This window comes from Staurois parvus, unplaced genomic scaffold (assembly GCF_062004578.1).
Source record: "Staurois parvus isolate SC_StPar_1 unplaced genomic scaffold, SC_StPar_1.0 ptg001181l, whole genome shotgun sequence".
Taxonomy (NCBI): domain Eukaryota; kingdom Metazoa; phylum Chordata; class Amphibia; order Anura; family Ranidae; genus Staurois; species Staurois parvus.
In genome coordinates, this window is record NW_028318977.1 from 2,595,110 (window position 1) to 2,611,024 (window position 15,915).

The 15,915-nt window shown below is 44.9% G+C and overlaps 1 protein-coding gene across 5 annotated transcripts in view; it reads right to left on the reverse strand.

Annotated features, from left to right (window-relative positions):
* Window positions 1–5,830: 5,830 nt before the first annotated feature.
* LOC149438573 (antileukoproteinase-like) overlaps window positions 5,831–15,915 on the reverse strand; it is a 38,594-nt gene continuing 28,509 nt past the window's right edge. For 3 of the 5 annotated variants that reach the window (XM_089659714.1, XM_089659716.1, XM_089659715.1), the window contains exons 4-5: window positions 14,335–14,475; window positions 5,831–5,966 (exon numbers count right to left, since the gene is read on the reverse strand). In XM_089659714.1, coding sequence (XP_089515840.1) covers window positions 14,336–14,475 — 140 coding nt within the window. In that variant the 3' untranslated portion in view covers window positions 5,831–5,966; window position 14,335. The remainder of the gene's footprint in view (window positions 5,967–14,334; window positions 14,476–15,915) is intronic. The other 2 variants (XM_089659717.1, XM_089659719.1) reach the window with 2 other exon arrangements.

Sequence of the window (15,915 nt, forward strand, 5' to 3'; positions counted from 1 at the left end):
CTGTCTCCATCGCCACACTCTGCTGCCATGTGCCACTTTCAGGTCTCTTCACACTGCTGGTGTGTTTAATTTTTTTAAAATAGGGTGCTGCAAGATAACGGGCCTCACATAGCTGCTGCCAGGCCCCTAATCTGCCATGGGCCCCTATATACCGCCTCCTCATGCTGCTGCCAAGTCTAGAGTCTCTCATGGATCCCTGTACGGCCTCCCATTGCTGCTGTCTCCATCGCCACACTCTGCTGCCATGTGCCACTTTCAGGTCTCTTCACACTGCTGGTGTGTTTAATTTTTTTAAAATAGGGTGCTGCAAGATAACGGGCCTCACATAGCTGCTGCCAGGCCCCTAATCTGCCATGGGCCCCTATATACCGCCTCCTCATGCTGCTGCCAAGTCTAGAGTCTCTCATGGGTCCCTGTACGGCCTCCCATTGCTGCTGTCTCCATCGCCACACTCTGCTGCCATGTGCCACTTTCAGGTCTCTTCACACTGCTGGTGTGTTTAATTTTTTGACATAGGGTGCAGGCAAGATTACGGGCCTCACATAGCTGCTGCCAGGCCCCTAATCTGCCATGGGCCCCTATATACCGCCTCCTCATGCTGCTGCCAAGTCTAGAGTCTCTCATGGGTCCCTGTACGGCCTCCCATTGCTGCTGTCTCCATCGCCACACTCTGCTGCCATGTGCCACTTTCAGGTCTCTTCACACTGCTGGTGTGTTTAATTTTTTTAAAATAGGGTGCTGCAAGATAACGGGCCTCCTATAGCTGCTGCCAGGCCTCTTATCTGCCATGGGCCCCTATATACCGCCTCCTCATGCTGCTGCTAGGTCCAGAGTCTCTCATGGGTCCCTGTACGGCCTCCCATTGCTGCTGTCTCCATCGCCACACTCTGCCATGTGCCACTTTCAGGTCTCCTCACACTGCTGGTGTGTTGAATTTTTTGACATAGGGTGCTGGCAGATTACGGGCCTCCCATTGCTGCTGCCAGGCACGTAATCTGCCATGGGCCCCCGTACCGACTCCTCATGCTGTGACGTTGCAACAAGGTGTAATTCAACCCTACATATGTTAGACCGCCTTTACGAACAGCTAAAGGCCATCACAGATTTCCTGATGTTAAAAGCGGATAAAGGTACTCCCTGTGTAACTTAGATGTCAGCCATTGTCATCTCATGCGTGACACCTGCGTTTGCTCAGGCCCTTTGAGGAGGCCACGCTATTCGTGAGTCGGCAGGACTATGGGATGAATGAGGTCAAATCGGCCATGGGCCCCCGTACCGCCTGGTCACGCTGCTGCTGAGCCCACAGTGTGACCTGGGTCCCTGTACGGCCTCCCATTGCTGCTGCCAGGAGGCAGCAGGGTCGCAGCTTTGTCAGTGGAGGCAAACGGCCACGGAGTAGAGCAGCAGCTCCACTGCAGCCTACCACCACAGCCAGTAGTGGTGCCGGTGTGCACGGAGGAAGTAGCAGTCAGCCAGTGAGGAGTAGCGGGTGCAAAGTTTCCTACTCGGCGGTGTGGCAAGTTTTCGTCAAGCCTCCCGAGGAAGTAAACGTAGCCGTATGTCGACTATGTGGCCAGAAAGTCAAGCGTGGCCAGGGGGCCCATGTTGGGACTACAGCGTTGCGTCAGCATATGCAGCGTCGCCATTTGGTGGCCTGTGAAAAACGTGATAAAGATACGGCGGTTCTGCCTGCCCCAGCCCAGGGTTCCATTTTGTCATAGGTTGCTGGCAGATTAGCGGCCTCCCATAGGTGCCGCCAGGCCCCATATCGGCCATGGGCCCCCGTACCTCCTGGTCACGCTGCTGCTGAGCCCACAGTGTGACCTGGGTCCCTGTACGTCCTCCCATTGCTTCCACTCTGCCATGTGCCACTTTGAAATCTCCTCACACTCCTGCGGTTGTCCATTTTGTCATAGGTTGCTGGCAGATTACAGGCCTTCCATAGGTGCCACCAAGCCCCATATCGGCCATGGGCCCCCGTACCTCCTGATCACGCTGCTGCTGGGCCCACAGTGTGACCTGGGTCCCTGTACGGCCTCCCATTGCTTCCACTTTGCCATGTGCCACTTTGAAATCTCCTCACACTCCTGCGGTTGTCCATTTTGTCATAGGTTGCTGGCAGATTACAGGCCTTCTATTGATGCCGCCAGGCCCCATATCGGCCATGGGCCCCCGTACCTCCTGGTCACGCTGCTGCTGAGCCCACAGTGTGACCTGGGTCCCTGTACGGCCTCCCATTGCTTACACTCTGCCATGTGCCACTTTGAGGTCTCCTTACACTCCTGCGGTTTTCCATTTTGTCATAGGTTGCTGGCAGATTAGCGGCCTCCCTTAGGTGCCGCCAGGCCCCATATCGGCCATGGGCCCCCGTACCGCCTGGTCACGCTGCTGCTGGGCCCACAGTGTGACCTGGGTCCCTGTACGGCCTCCCATTGCTTCCACTCTGCCATGTGCCACTTTGAAATCTCTTCACACTCCTGCGGTTGTCCATTTTGTCATAGGTTGCTGGCAGATTAGCGGCCTCCCATAGGTGCCGCCAGGCCCCATATCGGCCATGGGCCCCCGTACCTCCTGGTCACGCTGCTGCTGAGCCCACAGTGTGACCTGGGTTCCTGTACGTCCTCCCATTGCTTCCACTCTGCCATGTGCCACTTTGAAATCTCCTCACACTCCTGCGGTTGTCCATTTTGTCATAGGTTGCTGGCAGATTACAGGCCTTCCATAGGTGCCACCAAGCCCCATATCGGCCATGGGCCCCCGTACCGCCTGGTCACGCTGCTGCTGGGCCCACAGTGTGACCTGGGTCCCTGTACCGCCTCCCATTGCTCCCACTCTGCCATGTGCCACTTTCAGGTCTCCTCACGCTCCTGCTGGTTTCCATTTTGTCATAGGTTGCTGTATGGCCTCCCATTGCTGCTGGCTCCACCACCACACTGTGGCTCCAAACACTGGTTTTGGCCCCGTGACTGGCCAAAGGAGTGAAGTGTGCAGTGATTCTAAGATCGACGGCACTCATCTGCATGTCATACTGACTGACAGTATTATTTCTCTTCCCCAGCAGACTCCAAGGGCATTTAAATTAAAGGTACAGTGTTCTGCACTAATATTAAGTCTCTCTGAAGCCTAGAAACACCCTTTTTTAAGTTAAATTCACAGCGAATTTATTCGACTCGAATCGAATATTGTCCACGAATTCGCCGAATCAGTCGAATCGAATTTTTCATTTCTTCGCTCATCTCTAGAGTGAATGTCACAGAACTGTCAGAAATAGACAGAAACTGTCACAGAACTGTTCTCAGACCTTCTTCTCATCCTTCTCCTTCTTCTCATCCTTCTTCTCATCCTTCTCCTCTTCTCATCCTTCTCTTCTTCTCATCCTTCTCCTTCTTCTCATCCTTCTTCTCATCCTTCTTCTCATCCTTCTCCTTCTTCTCATCCTTCTCCTTCTTCTCATCCTTCTCCTTCTCCTTCTTCTCATCCTTCTTCTCTTCTCCTTCTTCTCATCCTTCTCCTTCTCCTTCTTCTCATCCTTCTCCTTCTTCTCATCCTTCTCCTTCTTCTCATCCTTCTCCTTCTCCATCTTCTCATCCTTCTCCTTCTCCTTCTCATCCTTCTCCTTCTCCTTCTCATCCTTCTCCATCTTCTCATCCTTCTCCTTCTCATCCTTCTCCATCTTCTCATCCTTCTCCTTCTTCTCATCCTTCTTCTCATCCTTCTCCTTCTCCTTCTTCTCATCCTTCTCCTTCTTCTTCTTCTCATCCTTCTCCTTCTCCTTCTTCTCATCCTTCTCCTTCTTCTCATCCTTCTCCTTCTCCTTCTTCTCATCCTTCTTCTCATCCTTCTTCTCATCCTTCTTCTCATCCTTCTTCTCATCCTTCTTCTCATCCTTCTTCTCATCCTTCTTCTCATCCTTCTCATCCTTCTTCTTCTCATCCTTCTCCTTCTCCTTCTTCTCATCCTTCTCCTTCTCATCCTTCTCCTTCTCCTTCTTCTCATCCTTCTCCTTCTCCTTCTTCTCATCCTTCTCCTTCTCCATCTTCTCATCCTTCTCCTTCTCCATCTTCTCATCCTTCTCCTTCTTCTCATCCTTCTCCTTCTTCTCATCCTTCTCCTTCTTCTCATCCTTCTCCTTCTTCTCATCCTTCTCCTTCTTCTCATCCTTCTCCTTCTTCTTCTCATCCTTCTCCTTCTTCTCATCCTTCTCCTTCTCCTTCTTCTCATCCTTCTCCTTCTCCTTCTTCTCATCCTTCTCCTTCTTCTCATCCTTCTCCTTCTTCTCATCCTTCTCCTTCTTCTCATCCTTCTCCTTCTTCTCATCCTTCTCCTTCTTCTCATCCTTCTCCTTCTCCTTCTTCTCATCCTTCTCCTTCTCCTTCTTCTCATCCTTCTCCTTCTCCTTCTTCTCATCCTTCTCCTTCTTCTCATCCTTCTCCTTCTTCTCATCCTTCTCCTTCTTCTCATCCTTCTCCTTCTTCTCATCCTTCTTCTCATCCTTCTTCTCATCCTTCTTCTCATCCTTCTTCTCATCCTTCTTCTCATCCTTCTTCTCATCCTTCTCATCCTTCTTCTTCTCATCCTTCTCCTTCTCCTTCTTCTCATCCTTCTCCTTCTCCATCTTCTCATCCTTCTCCTTCTCCATCTTCTCATCCTTCTCCTTCTTCTCGTCCTTCTCCTTCTTCTCATCCTTCTCCTTCTTCTCATCCTTCTCCTTCTTCTCATCCTTCTCCTTCTTCTCATCCTTCTCCTTCTTCTTCTCATCCTTCTCCTTCTTCTCATCCTTCTCCTTCTCCTTCTTCTCATCCTTCTCCTTCTCCTTCTTCTCATCCTTCTCCTTCTTCTCATCCTTCTCCTTCTTCTCATCCTTCTCCTTCTTCTCATCCTTCTCCTTCTTCTCATCCTTCTCCTTCTTCTCATCCTTCTCCTTCTCCTTCTTCTCATCCTTCTCCTTCTCCTTCTTCTCATCCTTCTCCTTCTGCTTCTCCTTCTCCTTCCTCATCTCCAAGGGCATTTAAATTAAAGGTACAGTGTTCTGCACTAATTTAAAGGCTCTCTGAAGCCTAGAAACCCTTTTAATAAGTTAATTTTGTAGCGAATAAATTTGCATCGAATCAAATTTCTTCCTGAAATTCGCCGAATCAGCCGAATCAAATTTTTGAATACTTCGCTCATCTCTAGAAATCACCCAAATGGCCCAGATCAGAAGTCTCCGCCCCCTGGATCAAAAGTTTACATACCCTGGAATGTTTGGCCTTGGTACAGACACACAAGGTGACACACACGGGTTACAATGCCAATTAGAGGTTAATGTCCCACATCTGTGGCTTTTTAAATTGCATTTAGTGTCAGTGTATAAATAGTCAATGAGTTTGTTAGCTCTTACTTGGAAGCACTGACTAGGCTAGATACCTATAGGCTAGATAATATAAATTATTAACTCCCAATAGTGAAGTTGTCCTTTAACACCCTGAACTCCAAATCTTCAACACCAAATCTCAATTCACCCCTAAGGCTAAAAAAAAAAAAAAAAAAAAAAAAAAAATCAATCAATAATCCATATTTAGAAAAGAATGAAAATGTATGTATTCTAAGAATAATAGTTTTGTAAAATAAAATTTGGTCAGTTTGATATTAGGTCACTTTATCATCTCTTCAGTGGACAGCAAGACAGTCTCCAACTGCCCAGGAAATGTGAGGAAATCTGAATTTATGGCCCAGTATTTGTCCCTGCCTCTTCCTCTCACATGACCCAGCTACCATAATTCAGCAGGGTTTTCCTTGCTCTGCTCCAGCATCATAAGTGTTGTTATTGGAAAGACATGACCAGGCATAGTGCAGAGATAAATGATTCTTTATTTTTATAAGATTGTCTGCTGGGTGTGATCACCTATACATACAAAGGGGTTAATATCATTGTAATCTCTCATCGATCATCTTGTTCTCACACCGCATCCCATGTTCTGAGACTTCTGCGGAGACAAGGAAATGTGAATTACTGCTTTATATTGGAGAGTCTCAGCAACAGAAACCACGGATACATATGTACATAGGAAAGTAGAGAATGGCAGGGACATTATGGAGGGTTCTGCTAGAGCAGTGGTTCTCAACCTGTGGGACGCAACCCCTTTGGGGGTCTAACGACCCTTTTACAGGGGTCCCCTAACACCATCAGAAAACACATAATTCTGATGTGTAAAGAGCAGCTACTGTGTAGAAAGCAACTACTGTGTAGAAAGCAGCTACTCTGTTAAAAGCAGCTACTGTGTTGAAAGCAGCTACTGTGTTGAAAGCAGCTACTGTGTTGAAAGCAGTAGTATTGGAGGTAAAACGACACTCATGAATTATAATTACTGGGTAAATAATTTTATGGTTGGGGGTCACCACAACATGAGGAACTGTATTAAAGGGTCACGGCATTAGGAAGGTTGAGAACCACTGTGCTAGACTATACTTATTTAACTCTAAATTTCCCTTATATAGCTCTGACATATACTATAGTGCTGTACAGAGAACATTGAGCCAGTCACATCAGTCTCTCCACCAGTGCTCTTCTTTAAGGTGCTGCTGGCTTACTCTGCTCTGGTGTCAGCTGGGAGAAGCAACAAGCTTGGGGCTCTCCTCCCACATGGAAGAAAAATATATATTAAAAATATTATTCCTAAATATATTGACATATATTTGAAATACTACAATTTTGTCCATATTTAATATATATATATATAAAAAATAAATTATTTATATATATATATATTATTATTATTATTATACAGTATTTATAAAGCGCCAATGGTTCACTCAGCGCTGTACATTACAAAGGGGGACAGAACATGTGACAGAATAATACCAATACAATGCAAAACATGAGGGGATGGAGGGCCCTGCTCTTTCGAGCTTACAATCTAGGATATAGTATATATTTATATATATATACTGTATGTTGAAATTTTTTTTTATATATTACAAAATATAAGAAAAACATTTTTAGAAATAAATTTTCAAATATACTGTGTCTTTAAAAAAACATTTAATCTATATTTTTGGAATGAATTTACAAATATATGTAAAAACATGTTAAAATGAATTTTGTATATGTTTAAAAAAATGTGAAGAATATATTTTAAAAATATTTTTAATATATTTTGTAAAATATATAAAAAACACATTTCAACATACATTGTGTGTATATATACTGTATATGTGTATATGTATATATATTGTATATGTGTGTGTATATATATATATATATATATATATATATATATATATATAGCATATGGACAAAATTGTAGTATTTTGGAATGAATTTACAAATATATGTAAAAACAAAGGTTAAAATGAATTTTGTATATGTTACAAAAAATGTGAAGAATATATTTTAAAAATATTTTTAATATATTTTGTAAAATATACAAAAAACACATTTCAACATACATTGTGTGTATATATACTGTATATGTGTGTGTATATGAATATATACTGTATATGTGTGTGTGTATATATATATATATATGTATATATATATATATCATATGGACAAAATTGTAGTATTTCAAATATATCTCAATATATTTGGGAACAATATTTTTAAAATATATTTAAAATATATTTTTCTTCCATGCAGGCCTCTCCCCAGCAAGGATACAGCAGGCTGGGGAGGATGAAGGCAGGGGCTCTCCAGAGGGACTGCTGCAATGGATCCTGGCCAGGGGCGGACTGACAACTCATGGGGCACCTGGGCAATAGGGGATCATGGGGCCCCTATGTCCTTGCCCAAACTCAAAAAAGCCTATGAAAAAGGTACCAGGGGCATCTCATGGGGCCCCCTACTGACTCCGGGCCCTCGGGCAGTGCCCGAGTTTCCAAATGGTCAGTCCGTCCCTGATCCTGGCTATGCCCTATGCAGGGCGAGTCTTTACCAGTCTTCCAGGACAGAGTGGTGAACAAACTTTTCTGTATAACTAAAGAGGAAGGGAAGCTTGCTGTCCTAAAGGAACATAGGAAAAAAAAAACTTTGCAAGACCTGGAGCAGTAAGAGGCAAGACTCCAAGTTGAAGTCTCTGGAGGATGCAGCAAAGCAGCAGGAGAAGTTGGTCATCTGTCTGTAGGAAAGCAGCGGAGCGTTCAGATTAAAATATCAGAATGAGGAAAGGTTCCAGCAGATAAAGAAAGGTGCCTCTGCCAGTACCAGCCAGAGGGCAGATACCAGAGCAATGGTGACAGTATGGATGGGGGGGTGGGTAAGGAAGTGGTTTCATGTGGTGACCCCAGTACTACCCCTGTCTCAGGATCTGTCGCATCTGAGTCAATATCTGCCCCCCTCCATCCTTAGCAGCCTGAGTTATCTCAGGAGGAGGTTGAGTAAAAAGGCGAATTGTTGAAAGCCATGGAGGAAACAGAATCTCCCTTGAGTGGCAGAATAAATTGGGCTTTCATTTGGTGGTAAATGGTAATGGATATCTACTGATTTTTTTTCTATTACCAAAGGAAAACTGACCCAAAATAGTAAAAAAAACTGCATTTTTTAAAATTTAGCTGTATATTTCTTGCTACTACCATAACCTACCACCAAACAACAACCCAAAATAGTTTCTCCTGCTCCTGATGACTGCAGTGATACCACATAAGTGTATATTAGTTGTTGTTTGTACCCATAGTACAGCCCGGAAACAATAGTATGAAATTAGCTTTTTTTTATCCTGCTACTAAGTTATGCTGATACTAATTTAAAAATTAAAGAAAAAATCCTGACCAAAAAAAAACCTGACCCTGACCCTTGATCCTGACCTTTGACCCTGACCTTGACCCAAACACAAACCATGGCACAGACCTAGATCTAGGTATTTTTGTTTATTTTTTTATTTAAATGTTTTAATTAATATTTTTATTTATTTATTTTTTACACATACTTGTTTTTCTTTCTCTCTGAAAGGACAGAGAGAGATACAATGTATATCTTTCCTCCATTCAGAGAGAGAAAACAAGAGGGGCGGGCTTCACAGTGACTGATCACCAATCAGAGGCTATTACAGCAATGAGGTGACCCGAAATCGGGAGTTCCAGGACCCGATCGTTAGAACACTCCCAGCACAAAGACAGGTCCACACACTGAGAGAGAAATTTTCGCTAGGCATTCCCTCACCAGAACTTTCTTTAACCCTTTGACGCCGACCGTACGCAAATTAGCAGCCCCACAGAAAAAAAGCCCAGTTCTGTGAGGCCACTAATTTGTGTATGGTCGGTGTCAAGGGGTTAAAGAAAGTTCTGGTGAGGGAATGCCTATCCAAAATTTCTCTCTCAATGTGTGGAGGATTTTTCTGTGATTTACAGAAGTAGAGATTACTTCTGCTGATGAATCATTGCAATCAGCAAGGAATGCAGGAGGAGATGGCATGAATCCAGAAGAAGATGGTGGGAATCAAAGAGGTTCCTGCTGGCTGTGAGGACACAGAGCAGGAGTCCTGCATGGACCACTAAGACTTCAGAGCAGGAGTGCCATATAGACACTAAAGCAGCAGGAGATTTTTCTGAACAGAGGACTTTATTTGATAACAGGACTGCTGGTAATTGTACTACTAGGAGTATGATGAGCAGGACCAGGGGTGGCCTGACAACTCATGGGGCCCCTGGGCAATAGGGGATCATGGGGCCCCTGTGCCCTTGCCCAAACTCAAAAAAGCCTATGAAAAAGGTACCAGGGGCATCTCATGGGGCCCCCTACTGACCACGGGCCCTCGGGCAGTGCCCGAGTTTCCAAATAGTCAGTCCGCCCCTGAGCAGGACTTTTTGTGCCAGGGGGAGGAGGGAGGATCAGGTGGTGGGTAATCCTCCAAACATGAATTCAAAGATTCCTATACAGCCATTAAATGTGCCTGAATGCAGCAATTCTGTGTCACCATCTGCTGTCCGGGGTAGGAGCTATGCTAAGGCTGGGTCAGGACAAAGTCATACTGATGCCGGAAGGGAGCCAGTTGTGGGACTTTCACCTAACACACCTTCTTCCTTTAAATGCTGGAATGTGGTACAGATCAGATGGGAAGGAGAAGGTATTCCACCTCTTTTTACAGTCCAGCAAGTTGTCTTCAGTGGTGACTTTAACACCGTCACTAAGACTAAGGTACCGGAGTCAGGCTGGATTGTGACGGCTTTTTAAAAAAAAAAAAAAGCTAGAGAGGCAGGTCTGGTTGATATGCACATTCATTGCTGCCCAGATGACACGGGATTCACTTTTCAGTGAGGTGCTAGTAAGAGTAGAATCGATAGGGATTTCTTAAAGGGGAACTTCACATTCTCGGCACCAGTGTGTCAGGCGGTGGAGTTTTCTGATCACTGTATTTTGTCTGTGACTCTGAATAGCCCCAATACACCACCTAGGAGGAGGGGTACCTGGAAGCTGAATTCGGCACTCCTGGGCGATGAGAAGATGAGTCAATACTTTGAGGATTTTTTTCAGGCACATGTATCAATCATGGACTTTTGCAGCAGTAAGTCAGAGTGGTGGGAGCTTACACAATGAAGGATCGTTGGGTTTTTCAAGGCCATAGGAAGAAATAAACAGCTTAATAAGTATGTCACCTACCAGCATCTGCGGAGGAAGCACGGTAGGCTTGTCTCCCATAATGGAGATCCAGGGGCAATCTCTGAGGTTAAACTCTTGCTCAGGAAGTGTCAATATGACAGGCATGCCTCTTTGGTTCTGGAAAGGGATTATGGGAAATATCACTCGCCCGACGCTTACCAGAATTGCAAACAAGGTAGAGCAGTTAAGTTGGTTGTAGGCCTGGTTTACAGTACGGGTTCCCTGATAATGTCCATTTTGGGGTTCCTGGAAACCTCCAGGTCATAATATGCTGACCTCTTGGGTAGGAGGGACCTCGATCGGGTGAGCGTGTTGGGTTTTCTGGACTCTACTCCAGGACTGGGAAATGGCAGTTCTCCTGTGAGTTTGACAGAGGACATTACGGCAGATGAGGTGGTTAAAGCTATTGATAAGCTTGCCATTAAGAAGTCGCCTGGGCCAGATGGATTGACAGCCGAGTTTTATAAGCACTTTAAGGTTACTCTGGCAATCGATCCCTAGAGAGCGGACAGTTGTGTGCAGTTCCTTTGGCCATTCCTGGGGAGCCTCCTCTGAGGGCTATGGCCTATGCTGATGACATGTCTGTTTTTATCTCTGGGACGCAGGAGGAGGAGGTGGTTTTAGTGTTGGAACAGTATGCTAAAGCATCTGGCTTAAAGATTAATCAGAATAAGAGTGCGGTTTTCTAGATGGGAGAGAAAAGCGAAGGCTTTACCCTTCTGGACGCCTTCCCAGCAGGAAATTAAAGTTTTAGGCATCAGATCTGGTCCCGGTGATTACGGCTTTGCAAATTGGGTAAGCAGGCTACAAGATGCCGATGCCAAGGTTGCCAGCTGGAAGGATTGGAAACTCTCTTACAGGGAAAGGATTGACCTGATTAAAACCTACCTGATCCCAGTATTTCTGTATGTCAGCTTTGCCTGTGTTTTGTCAGTGTCTCTTTATGCAAAGGTCCAACATGGAAAGCTCCTGACTTATGTTGCCCCGTGTCCGAAATTGCTTTGGCAGTGGCAAGTGAAGGCAGAGGAAATTAAGTCTCTTCCTAGGAAGGCCCTGGAGAGGAGGGTTGTTGAATCTGCCTTTAAAGAGCCACTGGCCTTGAAGGATTGCCCAGGCCCTGTTATGACGAAGGGTCTGCGTTTAAATCTGGAGAGAATCCCAGTTTCGGGATTTGGCCTGGCGATCATTCCATGGCAGACTCTATGTGAAGGGCAACCTTAAAACCTTGGTTTTCCAAGAGTGGAATGCGGTGGGGTGGAGGAGACCATGGACCATTTCTTGCTTCAGTGCCCCTTCAATATAGTCTACAAGCGAGTGGGTGGGGCTCTGGGTATCCCTTTCCTTTCCTGCTTGAGTTATATGGAATGGTCTTATGGAGCTTTTCAAGCTCACTGTGATTTTGATTTTGAGACACTTTTATTAGTTATCCTAGTAGTCCGTTACTACATGTGGAAAGCACGGTGTCAGGTTTCCATGCGGAAAAAAGTCCTTCCTGTCGAGGTGGTGGTGCACAACATTCTGTGTGAGGTTGGGAAGATTCGGGGTCTTGAGTAGGACAGGTGGAGGCCGGAAGCTTGGACAAAGGTGTGGAGGAATTTCAGGTCCCTGTAACTGCTATCTGTCAGTCTCTGGGTACATGGCTCATCTTTCTGTCCTTTCACATCCCCCAGATTTTTGTAAGATCAGATTTTTGAAAAAAGGCTGTATGCATGGGATAAATGTTTAATCGTTTCTTAGCCTGAGGGGGTGTTTAGGTAAAGGTTGGGTTTGTTAAGTTACAACATAAAGATAATAATATTAAAATATGATTGGTTCTGTTTATGTTTTTCCTGAAAAAAAAAGCCATTTATTGTTTTCTATGCTGAAGTAAGCTATTCTGTTTAATGATATATATATAGAATATATATATATATTCTGTATATATGTAAATATGTTTTTTATTATATTTGTAAGATTTTTAATAAACAAAAATTTACATTCTAATGCAGCAATGGGCAAACTACGGCCCGCGGGCCGTATACGGCCCGGCGGACCTTTTAATCCGGCCTGCGGAGCTAGGCTCCCGCTAGGCTCCTCTCACAGTCCGCCCTGAAGACCGGTGTAGCATGAAAATCTGTCTCCTATGAGGATCTGTCCCCCTCGACGTATCTGCGCATGTGCCGGAGATCGCCGATCGGCTGCTAATGCCGGAAACTGGCACATGCGCAGATACGTCGAGGGGGACAGATCCTCATAGGAGACAGATTTTCATGCTACACCGGAATGGCGCGAGAACACGGCGAGAGGAACGCGCGGAGCAAAGGTAAGTGAATTGACACAGGGGGGACTTACTATAGGGGGGATGAATTACTATAGGGGGGATGAATTACTATATGGGGGATGAATTACTATATGGGGGATGAATTACTATATGGGGGATGAATTACTATAGGGGGGATGAATTACTATATGGGGGATGAATTACTATGGGGGATGAATTACTATATGGGGGATGAATTACTATATGGGGGATGAATTAATATATGGGGGATGAATTACTATATGGGGGATGAATTACTATGGGGGATGAATTACTATATGGGGGATGAATTACTATATGGGGGATGAATTACTATGGGGGATGAATTACTATATGGGGGATGAATTACTATATGGGGGATGAATTACTATGGGGGATGAATTACTATATGGGGGATGAATTACTATATGGGGGATGAATTACTATATGGGGGATGAATTACTATGGGGGGATGAATTACTATATGGGGGATGAATTACTATATGGGGGATGATTTACTATGGGGGATGAATTACTATATGGGGGATGAATTACTATGCTTACTATGGGGGAATATTACTATACTTACTATGGATGACACATACACATCATTCATCTACTCTTGGTCCGGCCCCCGGGTCCAATATATGAACCCATTGCGGCCCTCAAGTCAAAAAGTTTGCCCACCCCTGTTCTAATGTCTCCACACAGGCAATCACTATTATTATTATACTTTTATATAGCTCTGACATATACTGCAGTGCTGTACAGAGAACACTGAGCCAGTCCCATCAGTCTCTGAGCCAGAGGAGCTTTTACCACTAATACCAATGGTCCAGTATTAATAAACCCGAACGGGTGTATGGGGAGGTGTACTGTTCAGTTGCAGAAACAGAATTTGTATTAAGGTTGAAGTTCAATAATTAACAAGCTCGGCAGAATGGCACCCGACCAGGAACACTCACAAGATGCAAAGCAATGTGTTGCAGAGCAGGTCTTAGGAGTGCCAACAGTGTCTGTCTTGAGGAGGAGAATGTGGCCTGGCCTGTCCAAGCCCAAATGGGGAAGCTTCCAGGAAGAAAGTAGTGTCTCTATCCTTTCTATACTCATTTGGATCCTTTCCTTGCCACCAATCACTGTCACCTGTCCATAAACTACCCACACCTGAAATGTGCACCAAGCCTGGGAGCCAGGTAATTAAATAGGTTCTTCCTGACCCAAGATAGCTGCCAGAGTCACATGGAATAGCAGCATCCAACTGGATAGCTTCTCCAGTGACCTAGAAAACCATAGAGGAACCATGTTCCTCTTGACATCCCCTCCAGCTGCAATGCCACTGCGGTTGAGCACCACCAACATGGGAGAAAATAGACTGCCCCTGTCTACAACTGAATGGTAACATTGCTCCTCCTGTGTAGCAGTCCTTCACAAATCATTGTTCTGTAGAGTGTGGAAGCTCTTTGTGATCTCTGGGCTGATGTACCTTAATGTTTGGCGACAACGCACTTCAACCCACATTGAGGGCAGCACTTCTTGTCCTGGGGACAGTGCCAATCTAGTATGCACTCAGGACCTAAAACATTCGTGCAATGTTTTTTCCAGACTGGGCATTTTCCAGGTCTGTCTGTGGAAAGAAGACAGAGATTGGACAGTCAGTAGCTTTCTACACCAGGCAAGTCAAGCTCATATACAAGAATCAGCCTCAAAGTTGGTCACACCTTCATCCATTGGCAATACATAGATGGATATACTGTACATGGTAAAAGGATATTGTTAAAAACAAAATTTTACTTACTAATATTTACTGTTTAGATTCACCTTCTTCAGCTCTGGCTCACCATTTATACCCTTCATTACAATATTTCCTATCCACCCAACTGTCTGTCCTTCATAGAGTCAGAGATAATGTAAAAGAGCACATTACAGCTACAATGGCTCTGACATGCACAGGGACATTGTGCTGACTGTAACTTGGGTCACTCTGCACACTACGGCCAAGGTGAGCAGTAGCATCACTAGGATTGTTGTCATCGGTACGGTAAAACATGGTGTCACTTCCCTCTCCACCAAGTATAGTTTCCACTCAGTACAGATCTCCCCCTCCCTCACTACAGACCCCCCTCTCCACTAAAGTGGTATTCACACTTGAGCGATAGACCTCCTCCCTCAGTACAGACCCCACTCTCCACTAAGTATAGACCTCCTCCCTCAGTACAGACCCCACTAAGTATAGATATCCTCCCTCAGTACAGACCCCACACTCCACTAAGTATAGACCTCCTCCCTCAGTACAGACCCCACTCCCCAGTAAGTATAGACCTCCTTGTAACAATCATGCACACAGGGAGAGGCGTGATTCTCCATTTTGCTCCAAACTTCTGCATTTTGGTATTTCTCTTAAATTCCAAATCAGTCTCCCCCCTCCCTCAGTAATGCGGTCAGTGTACCTTGCTAGTCCCTGCCTTTATACAATACTTTTACCAAATAAGGCAATTGCGTTCTGTTGGAAGAGACACCCCGTTGATTTTGGGTAGAAAAAGAGGCTGGTATGTTTTGTGTGTAGACAGAGAAGTGAGGACCTTCTGCGTTTTAACATCTAGCAGACAGAGAGAAAGGAGAATCTTGCTGTAACAACGAAACTGAGTGCGAGACCAGAAATCCCTTTTTGAGCTCATCAGACTTGAAACTGCTTAACCCCATGCAACTTTTGGCAAGTACTTATTTACCTAAACTTCTTTCTGTTATCTGTTTGCTGTGCTGTTGTGCTCTGTATATATATATATATATATATATATATATATATATATGTTACATCTTTTTTCTGTAAATATTTTTACTGCACCCTTTTGACCTGCTAGTAATAAATCTTACTTTCTGAAAGTGTTGAACTGTTTCTATAGCCCTTTAATGTAACTTTTGAATCCCTGCCGCTGAAGAGCGCTACTATGAGTGTTTAACCCTCTGTATAACCTGTCTGTGGAGATAGTGGTATACCGACAATTAACCAATCATCCTAGTGTATTGCTGGAGTTTCCTCTTTCTCTGTACAAAAAGGAGGTGGTGG